A 16299-nucleotide genomic window follows, 5' to 3' on the forward strand; every position below is an offset into this window, starting at 1 on the left:
CAGCTCACTGGTGGAATGCTTCTCTGGCATACACAAGGTGCTGGGTTCAATCTCCAACATTAAAATGAGTACATAATGAACTAGATTTGAGCTCCATCTTACCATTCATTAGCTGTCAAACTTCGCAAAGTAGTCTAAGCAGTGCCTGTCACAGGCTCACAGTGTGTCTTCTTTCTCTTCCTACGAGGATTCGCTTGGTCAGAAAACATCTTGCTGTTAACTGAAAGGATAAACTAGTTAAGAAATAGAAGAAAACTTCAACTGTAGTGCCTTTAAGAGCCCCATTCATCAAGCCACATAAAAGTCCCCTCTCACAATGTCCAAAGATTTGTAGGTGGTTGCAGTTACGAAGAGAAAGCTGCTCCAGTTTCTCTCACTATGACAAAATATTTGAGGGAAAAAAATCAGTTTAAAGAATGAAATAATTCTCTTGGCTCACAGTTTCAGTTTCTGGCCAGCTGTCTTTATTGTTTGGGTACCAGCAACAAGGCAGAGTATTATTGAAGTGTATGGGCCAGAGAAAGCTGCTCACTTTATGATATCCCTGAGAGGATATCATGGGAGGCTTGGTCGGAGTCTAACAGCCCTATAATCTTCTTCAAGGACTCACCACCAATGCCCTAAGGACCCTCCCATTCAATGCCATTTCTTAACAGGTTCACAACTTTCCAATATGGCCACCCTCAGGACTAAGTTTTTGACACACAAACCTAGGGGGACATTTCAGAACCTAACCGTAGCAACAGAAAACACACACACTCATCTCTCTGTTGGTTCACTTAAATCTTTGCTTAGGTTTAGTGTAGGAAACATAACTATCACTAGGCATTTGGGGGAAAAGAAACAAGGGAAGTGAGGAAGCCTGTATCAGTGGTCAATATTACTCTGCTCCTGTCACTCCAAGGTTATCAAAGTGCCGATTCTTTGAATACCACCACTGCCAATGTTACATTGTCTACCCTACAATGTTGGAGAGGGGCCGGTGGGCATAGTGCCTCACTGCTGCCAACATAGCCCCTAGAGCATATTTTCTGCACACACAACTGAGTAAATGAATAAGACCTTCCCTAAGACCAAGAATTAACCCAAAGGATTTCATAAAATTGCAAAGCTTCTTACAGCAAAGGACCCTATTTGAGCAAAAAGGCAGACTACAGAATGGGAGGAAAAATCTTTACATCTGACAGAGGGTTCTAGTGTGAGCCCTCCCACACTGATAACTAATTTTAAAAAATGCCTTACAGGTTTGCATGCAACCTAATATTATGGAGGTATTTTTCTCAATTGAAGTTCCCTCCTCTCTGATTACTCCAGTTTGTGTCAAGTTGATGTAAATCTAGCCAGTACACAGGTTGACAATGTGTCCACAATACCACGGGAATGAGTTACCTCTTTTGGATTTATTAGTCTGTGTGGACCTATAGACATCCAAACATTACAAGGCATTGCTATTGCTCTTGGTTATTGTCTAGAAATTGATAAGACTCCATTGTTGAAGACACCAGATATTTGAGTCACGGGAAACGGAGAAAGCAAGCTGGTATTGATGTGGGTACTTCATCTCTACTGAATGGCAGGCATACTGCTAGAGGGTTTAATGCACACCCCTGGGGGTGGGCTGATCCACCGTTCTACTCAGCTATAAACCCTGTGAACTATAATAATGGCTGGTCTTTCAAGACATGGCCACTGGAGCAAGTAGAGGCACAAATGTTACGAGAGTAACCAGATATTTTCTGGTTGTAATTAAAGCCCGCTTAACAGCTAATATAGTTACCATCAGCTGGGCCAAAATCCATGGCTGGTTATATCATAGGTCCTTGAGGAGCGACTCTAATAGTGTTATTCTGCTAAATAGATAAAGTAAACTACCTCCTAAGTCTCACCTTTATACTCATAGTGCCTCTTTCAATGTTCACCTGAGAAGCTTCTTTCTGAAGTAGGTGGTGATGAACACATAGACCCACTACTGGTCCACATGCAGAGAATAAGATGCTGTGGAGTGGTCAGTCTTAAATGGGACATCTATATCACACACCCCTGCAAGGCTTGGGGATCATTCCAGAAGAGGGGCAGAGAGACTGTAAGAGTCTGAGGCAGTTGACATCTACAGTAAAGGAGGACTTGTGAGACATGAAAAGCTCTATACACATGAACTCACTGCAGTTGGGTCTGCATGCATGAGGTCAAGCCGGCCAAAATTCCAGCATTGGTGAGGCAAGACCCATCCTTAGTTGTAGATATCGCAATTGATGACTTTTCTCTGTGTGAGAGAGACAGTTTTCTTCAAGGATGCAGTTCCAGCAGGAGGGGGAGGGGAGGGGGAGGGGGAGGAGGAAGAGATCACATAAAGTTGGAAGAGAAAATGGTAATGAAAATATAGGATGGATTGGAACAGAAGGGATGGGTGGATCTTATCAAAATTGCATATTTAAAATTCTCAAATAATAAAAACTACCAATAATCACAAAGAGTAATACCCTTTTCCTTTCATCTTTTGAATCTCTAACTTGTCCACTGTCTATGAGTAGGGGAATATAGGTACTATGTTTTGTAAACTTCCTACTTCCAAAGCACCAAGGAGCAGTGAAACATAAGATCCTGTAAATGGGAGTCCCTAAACAATGTTTGGTGTGGCTCATCTATTCATAGATATTTACAGTGTGATTATTTATTACACAAAATATTTGTGGCTGAAAACAGGCCACTATGAAATAAGTCTTTGTGGTTCCTGGCTCTCTAAGCCTTTAATAACTGGCTATATATTATTATGATATACACGACAAAAGTGCCTTCGATAAAGAATTTGCAAATTCAGTCCAGCTAAGAAATTTGACCCAGGTACCAAGAAATGTAACCATTGCACCAGACAATTAGTATTAAGTACTGTGGGCAGGGGTGTTACAATGCTCATGAAATATGGAGTTGCTGAGGTTTCTTTCCTCAGGACCCACAGAATAGTAAGAGCTGGGAATATTGGCTTGACTGTTGATATGTTTTATTGTAGAAAAGATCAACCTTGCAGGCTATATTTGATCATAAGATGTACACTTCGGTGGTTGTTCAGGGCAATTGTCAGTTACATGCCAGACACCCATACAGTCTCAGAATTTGTGCCAATGATTGACTTCTTCAGTCTTGGTTCAGAACCTTGGGTATGTGGAATTAAAGAAATGTCTCCTAATTGGAAATCCAGCCCATTCTAAGAATGTCGGGATCTGTGCTTTGGGGGCTACGTTCTCATTGTGTTTTGGAGCCACTTGCACCGTTTAAAGTTCTAGCCTTTGAAAGTTTGAGGCTGGAAATAATGGATTTTTCATAAGCACAGGGAGACAGTTAAAGTGAGTTACATGAATATGATTGGATTGGGGAGAAGCATGGAGAAAAGGACATAATCTGTAGCTCCAAGAAACACTTATGTCTAAATGGCAGACTAATGGAGAAGCTGTACCCAGAGATTGTTCAGAACAGACAAAAAAAAAAAAAAAAAAAAAAAAAAAACTAAGGAAACGAGTGTAGACAAAAAGTTTATGGAATGGGTGGGTGCCAGTTCATGCTGAATCCTCTGGACTATTTAACTGGGGTACTGAGCAGATTGTGTGTGTGTGTGTGTGTGTGTGTGTGTGTGTGTGTGTGTGATCAGTGCTCATGCATGGCTAAAGACTCACATGGAGTTTTATCATTTCCTTGGGATAGACTTGCAGCAGTGGAATACTGCTGTATCAAGGGATCTGATACCAGGCTTTTGATTTACGCTCCGAGGTTGCATTCCTAGGTTTCACATCCATATGTTTACTATTTGACAATCAGCAATGAAAGTCCATAACTTCATACAGCTGGGTAGCCAAGGGCTCACATACAGAAATCTACTGCCAAGCAGAACACAGGAATGGCTTCCTCTGGCTGGGAAAATTTCCCCAAATGGTCACATTGCAGCTGTGCTCCTCATCTTTCTTTTTGTTTCTATGTTCTCCATCTGTCCTGAAGGACACCAGTGAAATGGGGTGTCATCATTAATTATGAGCTCACCCTGATGGAGGTTTGAATAAGCTCCTTGGAGAGCCTTTCCTTTTTGATTTCAGTGGAAGGTACCTGGGAAGTAAATCTGTGGCTTAAATGGTGCTGATGTAAGGGTTGGTGAACAGAATGAAATACCTACATTTAGGATTGCTGTGTTGAAGCTTGAGACTTGCTGACTGCTTCAACGGTTAAAGATCCACTCTCCATGGGAATTCATAGCTAAGATCCGCAAAATGACTTGACTTTAACTTCCAAATGAGTTTATTTCAAATCATATTGCCCCCCCCTCCCCCAGCCTATGGGAGATTTGAGGGTAGTAAGACTGCTTGAGCAATTTCACTTTAGCCTCAGCTAGGTGAGGAACTCTGAACAAACACCAAGTCCTCAGTTTTCATATGGATGTCCCAAGGCAGCTGTATATTTCTTTGTCATTAAGATAAGACATTTGATTGCCCTTCTTGATCTCCATCCAAATTCATTTCAGCAGATGGACTTATTTTAGGTACTACAAACACAAGGTTCTACTGGTTTATCTTTGTCTACTGGAGGAACTGTGGGTTAGGTCTGAGTCACACACATTTTATGATGTCTGCTCTGGCATGAGCTTCGTATACATTGGCATCATCTCAGAGTGAAGTTGACTTTCTTTCTCTTTGCCGATTCCAGAATTTCATATAGCCCTGTGATGATTCCAAAAACAGGCTGAGGCTCATTTTGATTGGCTCTAGCCACCACAGCCAAGCCAGGTTCACTCTGAGAGGTCCCTGTCCCTTCATGAATGGCCACAAAATCTTCTGCTCTTGGATCTGCAATCTAAAAGCACCCCTTGCATGTATGATGCCAAAGCAATGCTTTGAAATATGCGCCCATACTGTGTGGCTTTTCTTGCTGCAGTTTCTGTTCTTTTTTTTTTTATTGTAGGATCTGGAGACTCACCAGTAGAAGATGATGGAGTCTGGTATTCACACTCTCTCTATAAAGGTGAATGCTTTGCTTCTGTGCTGACAAGGACCTGCTGATGTCAGGAGATATTTCTTTAAAGCTTCGCAGAGCAGACTGTAATAAAGTGACCAGACAACACATTGGCGTTCTAATTGCCTGTCCAGGAAAATAAATATTTAAAAATAAATGTGCATAGGCACTCATCCTTCCGATAGGAAAACAAAGAGAAGGGGAAAAAGAAAAGAAATTTGGGGAGTGCTGCCTTTTAGCACCCCGTGGTCATTTTATTCTTCTAAATTTCTTTACTGTCCTCACTTCTGCCAAGGCAAGCTGTAGCTGATGATAGTGAAAATCAAGCCTGATTCATGCATTACAGCCAGAAGTATGCAGAGCAAACCGCCTGAGGTGGCTGCTGCACCCAGGGCTGCTAATGTACTGACTGCACGGAGAAGGGGAAATCTTGATTTTCATGAGCTCATCTCATGCTCTTTCCGAGCCCAGCATGGCTCCTAAGATGATAAGTAAAATGTGCTGTTGCCAAAATGAATTTTAACTTAACAGTAGGAAATCCAACTCCCCACAGTTCCCCCTGGTCTCCACTCCCGGTAGGTATTGAAAGCCTATTGAAAGACACTTCTGTGCTGGCTCAGGTAAGTTCTATCCCCAACTACTTCTGCTGCTGCCTCCCTGAAGCCAGGGAGCTCAGGGCAGAAACAAAGGTACATTTAAATGCTTTTTGTCTGGAACCCCTTCATCTCAGGTCAGAGGGAAACTCTCAAGGAAACAGTCTGCTAAAGTTTCTTTTTGACATTTGACCCAAGAAATGCATTCATACTCTGGCAGGAAAATACTACCCTGGACTGTTGTGACACTTCTGAGCTATCAGAGAATTGAAATAGTTCTGGTTAGCCTTTGCCTAAAGACTGTCCTTCAGCTGCTTTCCCAAGAAGGTGGGGCGGGGGGGGGGGGGGAAGTCTTTCTAAACAATGGCTGGTGCCTGTGCCTAAGTGTGTTTCCATTTTTGCTTTGATTTCTGAATGCAATAGTGCCTACTTTCATTGTCATGGGCATTATGCAATCCAACCAATCACAATTTTCTAGTCAGATGTCTGGGGTAAGGAGATGCTCTGATTCATAAGACTTCCTGAAAAAAATTTTTAAGCTCTTTGTGAGTCCCTAGTTTAAAAAAGAGTCGTAACACACATGCAGTGTAAAGAGACTCTTACACATAGTGGTCGCCCCGTGTGTGTCCTAGGTTCATTGTGCTTGATGTCCTCTCCTCACCTCATAGCCTTGTAAGATAGAAAGTAAATAATATATCCAAAAATATGCCTATCCCAGAATCTGATCTGAATGTCTAAAAATAAATATTTTCATGATAAATTATTTCTCTTGTCAGTTAGGTGGCTTGCCTGTAGGAATCCTCACAGTATATACTCTATACATATATACACACACATTTCAAAAACATTCTATATACCTTAAAATTTTAAAATAGAGAATTAAGCTTGTTTTCTTCTTGTTATTGCTGTTACGATAAAGGTTGAGCCTAGGGCAAGACAAGTGTTCTATTCAAGAGCTACACCTCAGCTTTTAAGGGTCATTCATTTTAAACTTTAGAGCTTAACCATGATTAACTGCAACTTTAGCTGTGGGCTCTTAAGCTCCCCACAGCATCTGGTCCAGAGTACATAATCAATAACTGGTTTGAATTAAGTCAAATGTAAAAGAAGAAAGATTAGATGGCATACCTTAGGCTCTCAGTATATGACATCTTATTTACTTCTTTGATTGTATTTATTTACTTATTTCAGGGCTGGGGACAGAATAGGGGTTGATGGTTTTAGTTGGGATACCATAGTATATTCACACCGTTTGAGGGAAGGGGGAAGGCGCATAGAGATGTGTCAGAATTCTCCCGTGTTTATAGAAGAAGCTACAAAGCGTTATAGGGAGTAGAGAGTAAGTCTCGTGTCCCTCCCTCAGGCTACACTTGAGTCTGAACAGGTGTCTTGGCTCACATCCATGATGCACTAGTAGTTCCTCATTAGCCTGCTGCACCATGCTGTCAGCTCCGCAGACTCCATTTAATTAGAGTGCTTACCACATTGGCCCCGGGGGATGCAAAGGCTTTCCTGATTAATCAGTTTGGATGCCTACTTGATACACCTTGTCTTAACTGCAACAGTACAAGAGCTTCCTCCCCCCCAAGCCTCTATGTTAAACGTTTTGTTAATTCACTTTGACTTGGTGCTTGTCTGCACTTTAAATTCAAATCATGCACGCCCACATTCCCATGGTCTTTACTAGAAAAAACTGATAAACTGTTCAAATACCTTCCAAAGAGTTGTTTTGGAAGATAATACAAAATAAAATGCCTTTGGCCAATAAATAAATACAAGATTTTGTTTCCCTCCCCATGGTGACAACAACATATGGATATGTAGTCAGCACCGACAGAATTTGAAGAGTCCAAATAAGGGAGAAAAATCTGCTAATTGCATGCTGCATCCAAATATATGAATTTGTTATATATAAAAACACACATAGATCTTACTCACATAGATCATAAATATACATAGTATGTGTAGACTGCATGTAAAAAACCTTTCAGAAAGGAAGTGTTCCAGAAATGCTTGTAGGCTGGATGTATGCTTTGCACAGCTGAATCCACATGGTAGAAGTGAATAAATAAACTCTAGGGTATGTCCTTATCATTTCTACCCAGGACATCTAAGGAATATGTTATGTGAGTCTTAAATTTCCAATCCACTCACAACTTTCTGAAAACCATTATATGATAAAAGTATTAGCCAAAGGGGACCTGGAAGCATAGGAGTAAAAAAAAAAAGTGTTCTTTTGCCAAAACCTGGACACGAACCTTTAGCAGGGTTGATGAGCAGTGGGAAGCAAGCACATCCTTAGGAGAACATTCCTGGGAAGAGGAAGGAGGCCTGTGTTCCTTTGTGGCCACATGATGGCGAACTTACTCCATATACTGGTAGCACAGGTGCTGGAGAGAAATGAAGAGTTGGGCAGCTCTAGGAACATAGCTCTGGTTCAGTGCATTAACTCTACGCTCACCCCAGACTTCAGAGGCCTTGTCCCTGACCCCCAGATAGATAGCGAAGAGATGCATGGACTAGTCACTTCAGGAACTCCTTCACTAAGAAGGTAGTCTTGCCCTTCCTTTGCATGGAAGGTTCCTTCGCACGGTTCTCAAGAGTACATTCCAAAGATAGGGGAGAAGTTCAGCTTTATTAGTGACATCCTAGGTGTGCTTTGGGCAGTTGTCCTAGTTGGCTTCTCTGTTGCTATGATAAAACACTGACCAAAGCAACTAGGGGAAGAAAGGCTCTTTTGGAGAGCTTCCGGGTTATATAGTCCACCAACAGGGGAAGCCAAAGCAGGAACTCAAGCAGAGATTCTGTAGGAATGCTGCTAACTGGCCTGTTCTCTGTAGCTAGCTAGCTTGCTTTCTTATGCATAACATCCAGGATCACCCACTCAGAGTTGGCACCACCTGCGCCCATAATTTGGGCCATCAATAATTATTCAAAAAAAATGCCTTATAGACATGCTCATAGGTCTGATAGAGACAATTCCCCAATTAAGGTTTCGTCTTTCTGGGTGACTCCAGTTTGTGTCAAGTTCACAAAAACTAGGCAAGGCAGCAACTATAAAAGCAAAATCAAATTTTTCATCTGACGGGGTGTCATTCTTACCTAAATGGGGTATAACTGTGAACATCTGAAAAGGGAGATTGTTTCCTAACTTGGAGCAATTGTTCCATGAGTGTAAGCCAAAATGACACTCTATTATGAACACTGGTATAGCTTAGTTCAAACTAGTAAACGAGAGTACTGTGGTTTTCTTTACAGAGAAATATGCATATAGCTGGGAGAAACCACAGTTAATTGACTCTATGTGTTATATATAGACAGCTAGGGTGAAAATTCACTATGGCATCAATTAGTCTCAGTAGATCAGGATATCATATTAAGGGAAATTCTAGAAAGAACAAAAGGTTGTTGAGCATTTACTGTGTTCCCAGCATTGTGCTGGGTGATAAATATATATACAGTCTTTATCCCTTATAACATTTGCCTGTTATTGGTGTAGGTATTGACTCAGAGAGTTGAGGTAGCTTGCCCACATCAAACACCTATTTAAAGGAATTTGGATTCATATTTAATTATGTCTGGTACTCAGTCTCACAGCCATGACCTTCTTATCTAGAGGCACCTAATACACAGGGCAGCATTAGAGCTTCAGAATCTGGAATGTAGCCAGTCTGGAAGCACAGAATGAAGGGCTGCGTTGTCTAAACCTGTCACTTTTTATTTCTCCCTTTCTTTCTGCCTGTAGACACTCCATGGTGCTCTCCTATCAAGGTGAAGTATGGGGATGTGTACTGCAGGGCCCCTCCTGGGGGATACTACAAAACAGCCTTGGGGACCAGGTGCGACATTCGCTGCAGGAAGGGCTATGAGCTTCATGGCTCTTCCCAGCTCATCTGCCAGTCTAACAAGCGCTGGTCGGATAAGGTCATCTGCAAACGTGAGTAGACGAGACCTGTGCTGAGTCTTCAGGGACAAAACTGTCTGTCTTGCTGTGAGATGAAGCTTTTCACCAAGTGGTGATTTAAAGTCAGTCGATTTCTAGAATATAACAGAGTAGGTGTGTGCTTCTTTTCCAAAGAGGGATGTGCTACGCTGTTTGAGGAAAGAATAAATAGATTTTCCAGCACACCAGTGATATTTGTTCAGTAAATACAAGGTTCCAAAGGGTTGCTGGTGATTCAGTAGTAAATAAACTTCCAGGGCGTGTACAGGTAGCTAGGTAGAGGTGAAAGACATGAGATGGATACAGGAAGGGTTCTAAACTAGAGGCTCCTGGGTAGGGGATTAAAGAAAAAGAAAAATCACATACAAAAAAACAAATGTCCTGAAGAGTAGAATTTAGGGATGCAAGGGAGTCACTGAAGAAGTGATTCTAAGCCTGTGTAAAATGGAATGGGCCTGGGAAGAAGTTGATGTAACATTTCAGGGGCAAGGTCTCAAAGCGCATCTGTGGACTTCCTTGCTTGCTGGCTAACTCCAGAGGCAATCAGATTAGTGACATCTCTCTCCTTCATGACAAGTTCTCTTGTCTTAAGACTGTAGATGGTAGAGCATTGATGAAGCCTATTTTGGATGCCTTTATTATACAAAGTTGCCATGCCTTATTGATCACCCAGTGCTTTCTAAGTCTTCAACATTCATTCAAGTGTTTCACAGTACATGATAGACAGGGTTGGGGAAACTGCTGTTCTGGACTATAGTCATACGGTCCAGAATATGCAGATGATGTAACTGGATCTTTGTAGTACACACTTAGCAATGTTTTACCACGTTTCCCTGTGGCCTGTTCCTGGCTTCTGTTATCTTCTGAGGGCCTTGTTGGATTACCTGTTTCCATTTTTCCCTAGAACTGGGATGTGAGCCCAGGGCCTGGCAAATGCTGAGAAAATCTGTTGTATTCCTAGCTTTAAGAACACAAACAAAACAAAAGCTTTATGTGAAGGCAGGGTCTCACCAAGTCAAAAGGCCGACGAAGACTCAGTTGTTAGTCCATGCTGGTTTTGAACTTGCCATCTTCCTGTCTCAGTCTCCTAAGTAGCTGGGATTGCAGGCTAGTGTCACCAGACACTTGCCCTCTTCAGCTTTCTTCAGACAAAGAAGAAAACCTCTTTCAGAAAACTTTCCTGCTGCTGCTGCTTCCCTACCTACTTCTTGTTTACTTGTTTGTTTGTTTGTTTATTGTAGTCTAGGAAGTCCCATCTCAGTCTCCTGCATCTTAGAATTACAAGTGTGAACCATTTGCCCAACTGTTTTTTTTTTTTTTTTTTCCATAGAAGAGAAAAGCTTTCCCACAGGCAGTTCTGCCCAATGGAATGGCTGGTAAAGTGTGGTTCCAGGTGTGGAGTTTGAATGGGAGCTTCCATCTTCCCTGCAGGGTGCTCTGGAAGGTGCAAGCTGAAGCTCACTGTGCTCTCCATCACCCCTTACTGGAGCCCTGATCACCATTCTCCTCTTTCTCCCATTTCACTGGTCCGCCCAGCAACATTTTCTCCCTTCTCTCAGGGATTGCTTCTGGGGAATTCAGTCTAGGACAGTGTTGTGGCTGGAATACCAAAGCGACCTATTGTGATATGAAGCATCATGTCTTCTGTGTAGCACATAGGCAGATGCCACATGCTTGCTATATTGATTAATGCCACATGTTATATATATATTTTTAATGCCACATGTTTCATTGTAGAAAACTGTTCACTGCATGTTTTCCGAGTGTCTGGCTTCTGAACTTTTGGACAAAAACTAAGAAATACTGGATGTCTGATTCTATCCTTTACAGAAAAGCGATGTCCTACCCTTACCATGCCGGCAAATGGAGGGTTTAAGTGTGTTGATGGTGCCTACTTTAACTCTCGGTGTGAGTATTATTGCTCACCAGGATATACATTGAAAGGGGAGCGGACAGTCACCTGTATGGACAACAAGGCCTGGAGTGGCCGACCAGCCTCCTGTGTAGGTAAGAAAACATCACAGACCTCAGGGCCCCCATATTTGGAGAGAAGCAATAATGGGTCTTTGTTAGTATTAAAGGAAACAACAGTGTCCCACATTTGCAACCTAAACAGACAGCATTACATTCAGTAGCCCCTCCGGTCCTGAGCCCAACAGCCTTAGAACTCAGTCTTTGTTTTAGCTGACTTCAGTGCAACCAGCTTCCAGCTGACTGCTGTCAGTTTCTAGACCTGCAGCCATTCCTGGGAGCTTACTAGAACTGTGAATTCTCCTTCTTAAAATCCTCTATCATCATCATTAGAAGTGATTTTAAATCTGAATCTTGCTTCCCTGGTGATATGGGGAATTCAGGACTTTCTAGTGTGGGAGAACTAGGTTCTAATGATGTCAAGCACCCTGGGTTGCTGATGCTTATGTTCTTGCACTTGCCTTTCACCATCTGGATCTCCTTAGTGCTACCTGCCCTGTCTCTGACTGGAGCCTGTCTTTCCTATTATCTTGGTTGTTTCAGAACTGTGTGGGGTGGGTGTTACTACTGGGGTTAGAGCTGGGGCCCAAGATCTGCTCAGTGCTCAGGTGCAGATAGGAAGGAACCAGTGCCTGGGCCAGGAGCAAATTCCTGGGTCCCAGTGGGTCCCAGTTACTCCCTGTTTGGGGCGGGTGTTGCTGTCTCTTTACCTAAGATACTGCCCAGGTTAGAGCTTCTGGGAGGCCCGCTTCCTCTGGATTCTTTGAGATTGGGGCAGAGCTGCCTCCTGGGATCAGCTCAGTGCTCCGGGGCCCAGACCAGAAGGAACCAGTGCTCCAGACCAGGAGTGAATTTCTGGGTCCTAGTGGGTCCCAGTTACTCCCTGTTTGGGGTGGGTGTTGCTGTCTCCTTACCTAAGGTACTGCTCAGGTTAGAGCTCCTAGGCGGCCTGCTTTCTCTGCGTTCTGAGAACTGTGAATTTTCATATCCCTCTCTGCTTCCTGAATTTTAAATCTTGGAAGTGGGGCCCAGTACTTTGCATTTCCATAGGCCCTCTGAGGATTTTGAGGTCTTCAAATAGAGGGCCACCTACCTCAGTTACTGCTTCTCAAATTTTCTCAAATTCTCTGGGAACCTTGAGAAAAATACAGACTTGAACTCAACAGGTTTTGGGATTGAGGCCTGGGATTGATCCTGTAAGAGAAGGTTTCTGAACATTGGAATAACAGACATTTGGGGCCAGACCATTTTTGTTGTGGTCCTTTACCCTTTGCAATGTTTAACGGTGCTCTTGGATTTTACCCACTTAGTGTTTAGTGACACTAACCTCGAACCCTGGCCTCAGCCTAGTTGTAGCTATCAGAAATGTGTTTAGACATGTTTCAGTGGCCTTGGGGAAGAAAATTAACCCCTCTGTTGATGACCACTTGCCTAGGGACAGTGCATCTTCACCATAGCTACATGTAATTGCCACAAGGATACCTTTCAGTAGCCAACCTTTGAGATTCTGATTCAACTAGCCTGAAAAAGAGGCATCTGGAGGAGGCCAACAGGATTCTAAAAGCATCTCAGATGATTTTCTTGCTGGAGATGCAGGATCACTGTTTGGAAGCAGCATTAGCAAAATTGCAAATTTCCTGCCTGATCTGAGACTGGCAAGCTTAGAAACTCTGGAGTTGAGCCCAACAATCTACTTCTAAAAAAGCCAGTGGAGATAATTCTGGAGTGATCTGAAGCAGGAGTTAAAATGTAGGAAGGAGTTTAGTATCTTTATACTTTAAACCAGTGTCCTCAGATCAGAAGCACTAGAAGGAAGACACTTAGAAGGTAGAACCATGAGATCCTGCAGACCTAAAACCAAATTGCACCTTTGTATTCTGCTATCTCTTTAGCCATTGGAGCACCTAACCGTAGTGTTTTCTGTGCTGACTGCCACTGGAGCCTGAATCTCTGAAGACTGATATTGTTCTGAAGTTCCTCTGCAAGTGCTTGAGCACCACTGTCGCAGAGGATCATTTACTCTTAGGCTGTAAGAGCCACCAGGCCCTGCTTTTATGGAACATTAAAACCCAGCCCCACATTGTTTTAAAATAGAATTTTATTTATTCTTTGAAAATTTCACACAACGTATTTTCATCATATTCACCCCTAATTCCTCCCCACCCCCCTTTTCTGTAGCTGAAAGCTGAGACCTCATTTGACTTGCTTGAGGTTGTACAAAACCATTCTTGAGATCATGTCCCCAAGCTCTTTGTGCTGAAGTTGCTAAATCGAGGGATTGATTTGGTCCTAGGATGGCTATAGGAACCTGGGTCCTATGCTGCCTGTGTTTGCCCATTCTTCAGAAAACTCCTTAGTTCAGTCTCCTAATGTTTTATCATAGGGATTCCTTGATTGCCCAGTGTCCTGGTAGGCAGGGGTAATTACTTCAAGATCAAGAGTTGAATTTGATGTTGTCCTCTGAGGACCAATATGAGACAGCATCCCTGGCTGGGGCTTGGGAAGTTTTCCATGATGGCAGCGCTGTCCATTGTCTTTATTGGTAACATGTTGTTATTACTCTGATGTTATGACAAGAAATCAGTTGAAGATATAATCAATACCCTGCTTTAACAGTTAAAGCCTATAACCATAGCTTTAATCCATTTGAAAACAATGGACCCAAATTTTTCATTTTTTAATTTTTTTTAATTGGGCAATGATCAGGACAAAAATCACTTTAAATTTTTCACAAGGAAATGTACCAGAGGGACCTGGTTACAAAAGCGTAGGAACGGCTAGAGATATGCTTCAGCAGTGGAATGTCTCATCAACTCCCTAGTCAGTTCTCAAATCAATGAACTTGGCAGCCAAGATTGACCATTACAATGTGATTATTGACAACTCTTTACAGGCAGAACAGTACAGGCTAGAAGAGCAACAGTGAAATGGTACAGTCAGCCACAGCAATTCACACCCTAGTGATTTAACATCAGGATGGATGAGAAGGAAGAGCTCAGGAAATAGTCACTGATGGTCCTTATAGAAATACAGCGGCTTCTACTGCCTTTCTGCCCTTTTTCTCATGTCAGTGAGACCAGTGTGGCACCCAGATGACAAAGGAATACACACCAATATCACAATATTAAGACATAGTGCTGACCCTAAAGGGGATGGTATGGCAAAGTTGAGTGCCAACAAAGTGTTTGGCAGAATCACCGTTCTCTGAATGTGCAGTGTCTCCTGAATCCTATTGTGCCTAGTGTCTGGAGAGCCCCTGCTCAGTGAGAACAGATAAAGTGTGCTGAGAGGGTGAGATCTATACATGCCCATCACTAAGTCCATGTGTTCAGAGGAGAAGGGCACCTCACAGATGCTGTCTCTGGTATCGCCCTGTGCTTTGCTGTGTGCAAACTAGCTCTTGAAAACAAACCAAAAGAAACCAATCAAATCTCAGTTCCCTCATATTGGAAGGAGCAGAGAGATTATGGTGCTGGAGAGGAGAAGCCCAAAAGTCTTTCTGCTAAGCAAGCTTTGGCAGGGCACTCGAGGGACATACTGTTCAGATTTCCAGATTGTGCACAACAATGGAAAGAAAATGCTGATTGTTCTCAAAAAGCAACGAGCATGTCTAAAGCCAGACCAGATGGCCCTGGAACTTGCTCAGAGGGAGAGGGAAGAAAGTAAGAAGTGAACCCCAATTTCGGGCAATTTATCTTCCCATTTGCTGAGATAAGGTTCAAGTATATGGGAAGAATGGAAATTGGGTATGCAACTAGGTAGGAATGGAAAGGGGGTGCAGGGTACCCAAGAGCTTAGAGCTCCATGCTAAATGACAAGAACAGACAAAGTAAGCTGGCAATGTGATTTTGCTGACAGACAAGCTGGAGTTTGTCCCCAATGAATTTTACTCCAAAGCTATCATTTATTCCTTTGACTTTATTAATAAGTTTGTGTGTGTGCTGGCAGGAACAAGGCTTCCTTGAGCATAATGTAGAGGCTTTCCTATTTTAGGAGCTGACACACGGTGCTTGAGTTGTTCCCAGGTTTCCACACAGCCTTAAACAACACATTTTGGCCAGAGCTGTGCTGAGTGCTGAGAAAGTTAACCCAGTTCTCTTCCAAACTGGGAAGGAATGAGGAGACTGGGCTTTCTTTGACTCTGAGATGGTCAGTTCTGAGGTCTGGCTAATTTGTAAGTGCCACAAGTCAAATTAATTCTCTTTCTCGGTCTAAAGTCAAATTCAGCTATTTAAGAAGTGAGTAGGGTCGTATGGGTGGAAGGAAAGCATAGTGTAAGCTGCAGTAGGGGATGAAGAAGTTAAGAAGACCTTCCCCCCAGTGTCTGGAGCTAGCATTGTGTGTAAGGTATTTTAATTTCTGTCAAATTTCATTAATTTGCTTCTACAGAACAATGGACAGTAAGAATGAACACAAATCTTAATTTAAAGACTACATTTTACTGCTTAATTTAAAGATACACCTTTCTGCTGTGAACCAAAGCATTTTACTACTGCAAAACAGAAATAAAAAAATTAAAGACTGTTTTAAAGGCATAGGTAAAGAAAAATTAGCAAATGCCTTTTGGCATGGAGAGAGTACCTATTTTGTTTCTGTAACAAAGGACAATGTACAAACCAGCTTGGCTGTTGAAATTCCTCTCTTTTAAAAAATATTTTCTACAAAGTAGACAGGGATTCAGCAACACAAGTTAAATCCAGGAATTAAAAAGTTCTTTGAAAGATAAGGTGCGGAAATTTATGGCAGACATTTTGCTGTCTGATGTCTTGGTTTAACCAGTGAAGTGACTCACGGGGATTT

At 42.5% G+C, this 16299-nt stretch overlaps 1 protein-coding gene across 2 annotated transcripts in view; it reads left to right on the top strand.

Annotated features, from left to right (window-relative positions):
- Srpx (sushi repeat containing protein X-linked) overlaps positions 1-16299 on the top strand; it is a 75543-nt gene that overhangs the window by 39969 nt on the left and 19275 nt on the right. Inside the window, exons 2-4 of one of the 2 annotated variants that reach the window (XM_034486358.2) lie at positions 4942-5001; positions 9331-9522; positions 11359-11535. In XM_034486358.2, the coding sequence (XP_034342249.1) occupies positions 4942-5001; positions 9331-9522; positions 11359-11535 (429 nt within the window). The remainder of the gene's footprint in view (positions 1-4941; positions 5002-9330; positions 9523-11358; positions 11536-16299) is intronic. The other variant, XM_076919099.1, reaches the window with a different exon arrangement.

The sequence above is a fragment of the Arvicanthis niloticus genome, chromosome X, assembly GCF_011762505.2.
Source record: "Arvicanthis niloticus isolate mArvNil1 chromosome X, mArvNil1.pat.X, whole genome shotgun sequence".
NCBI classification, from domain to species: domain Eukaryota; kingdom Metazoa; phylum Chordata; class Mammalia; order Rodentia; family Muridae; genus Arvicanthis; species Arvicanthis niloticus.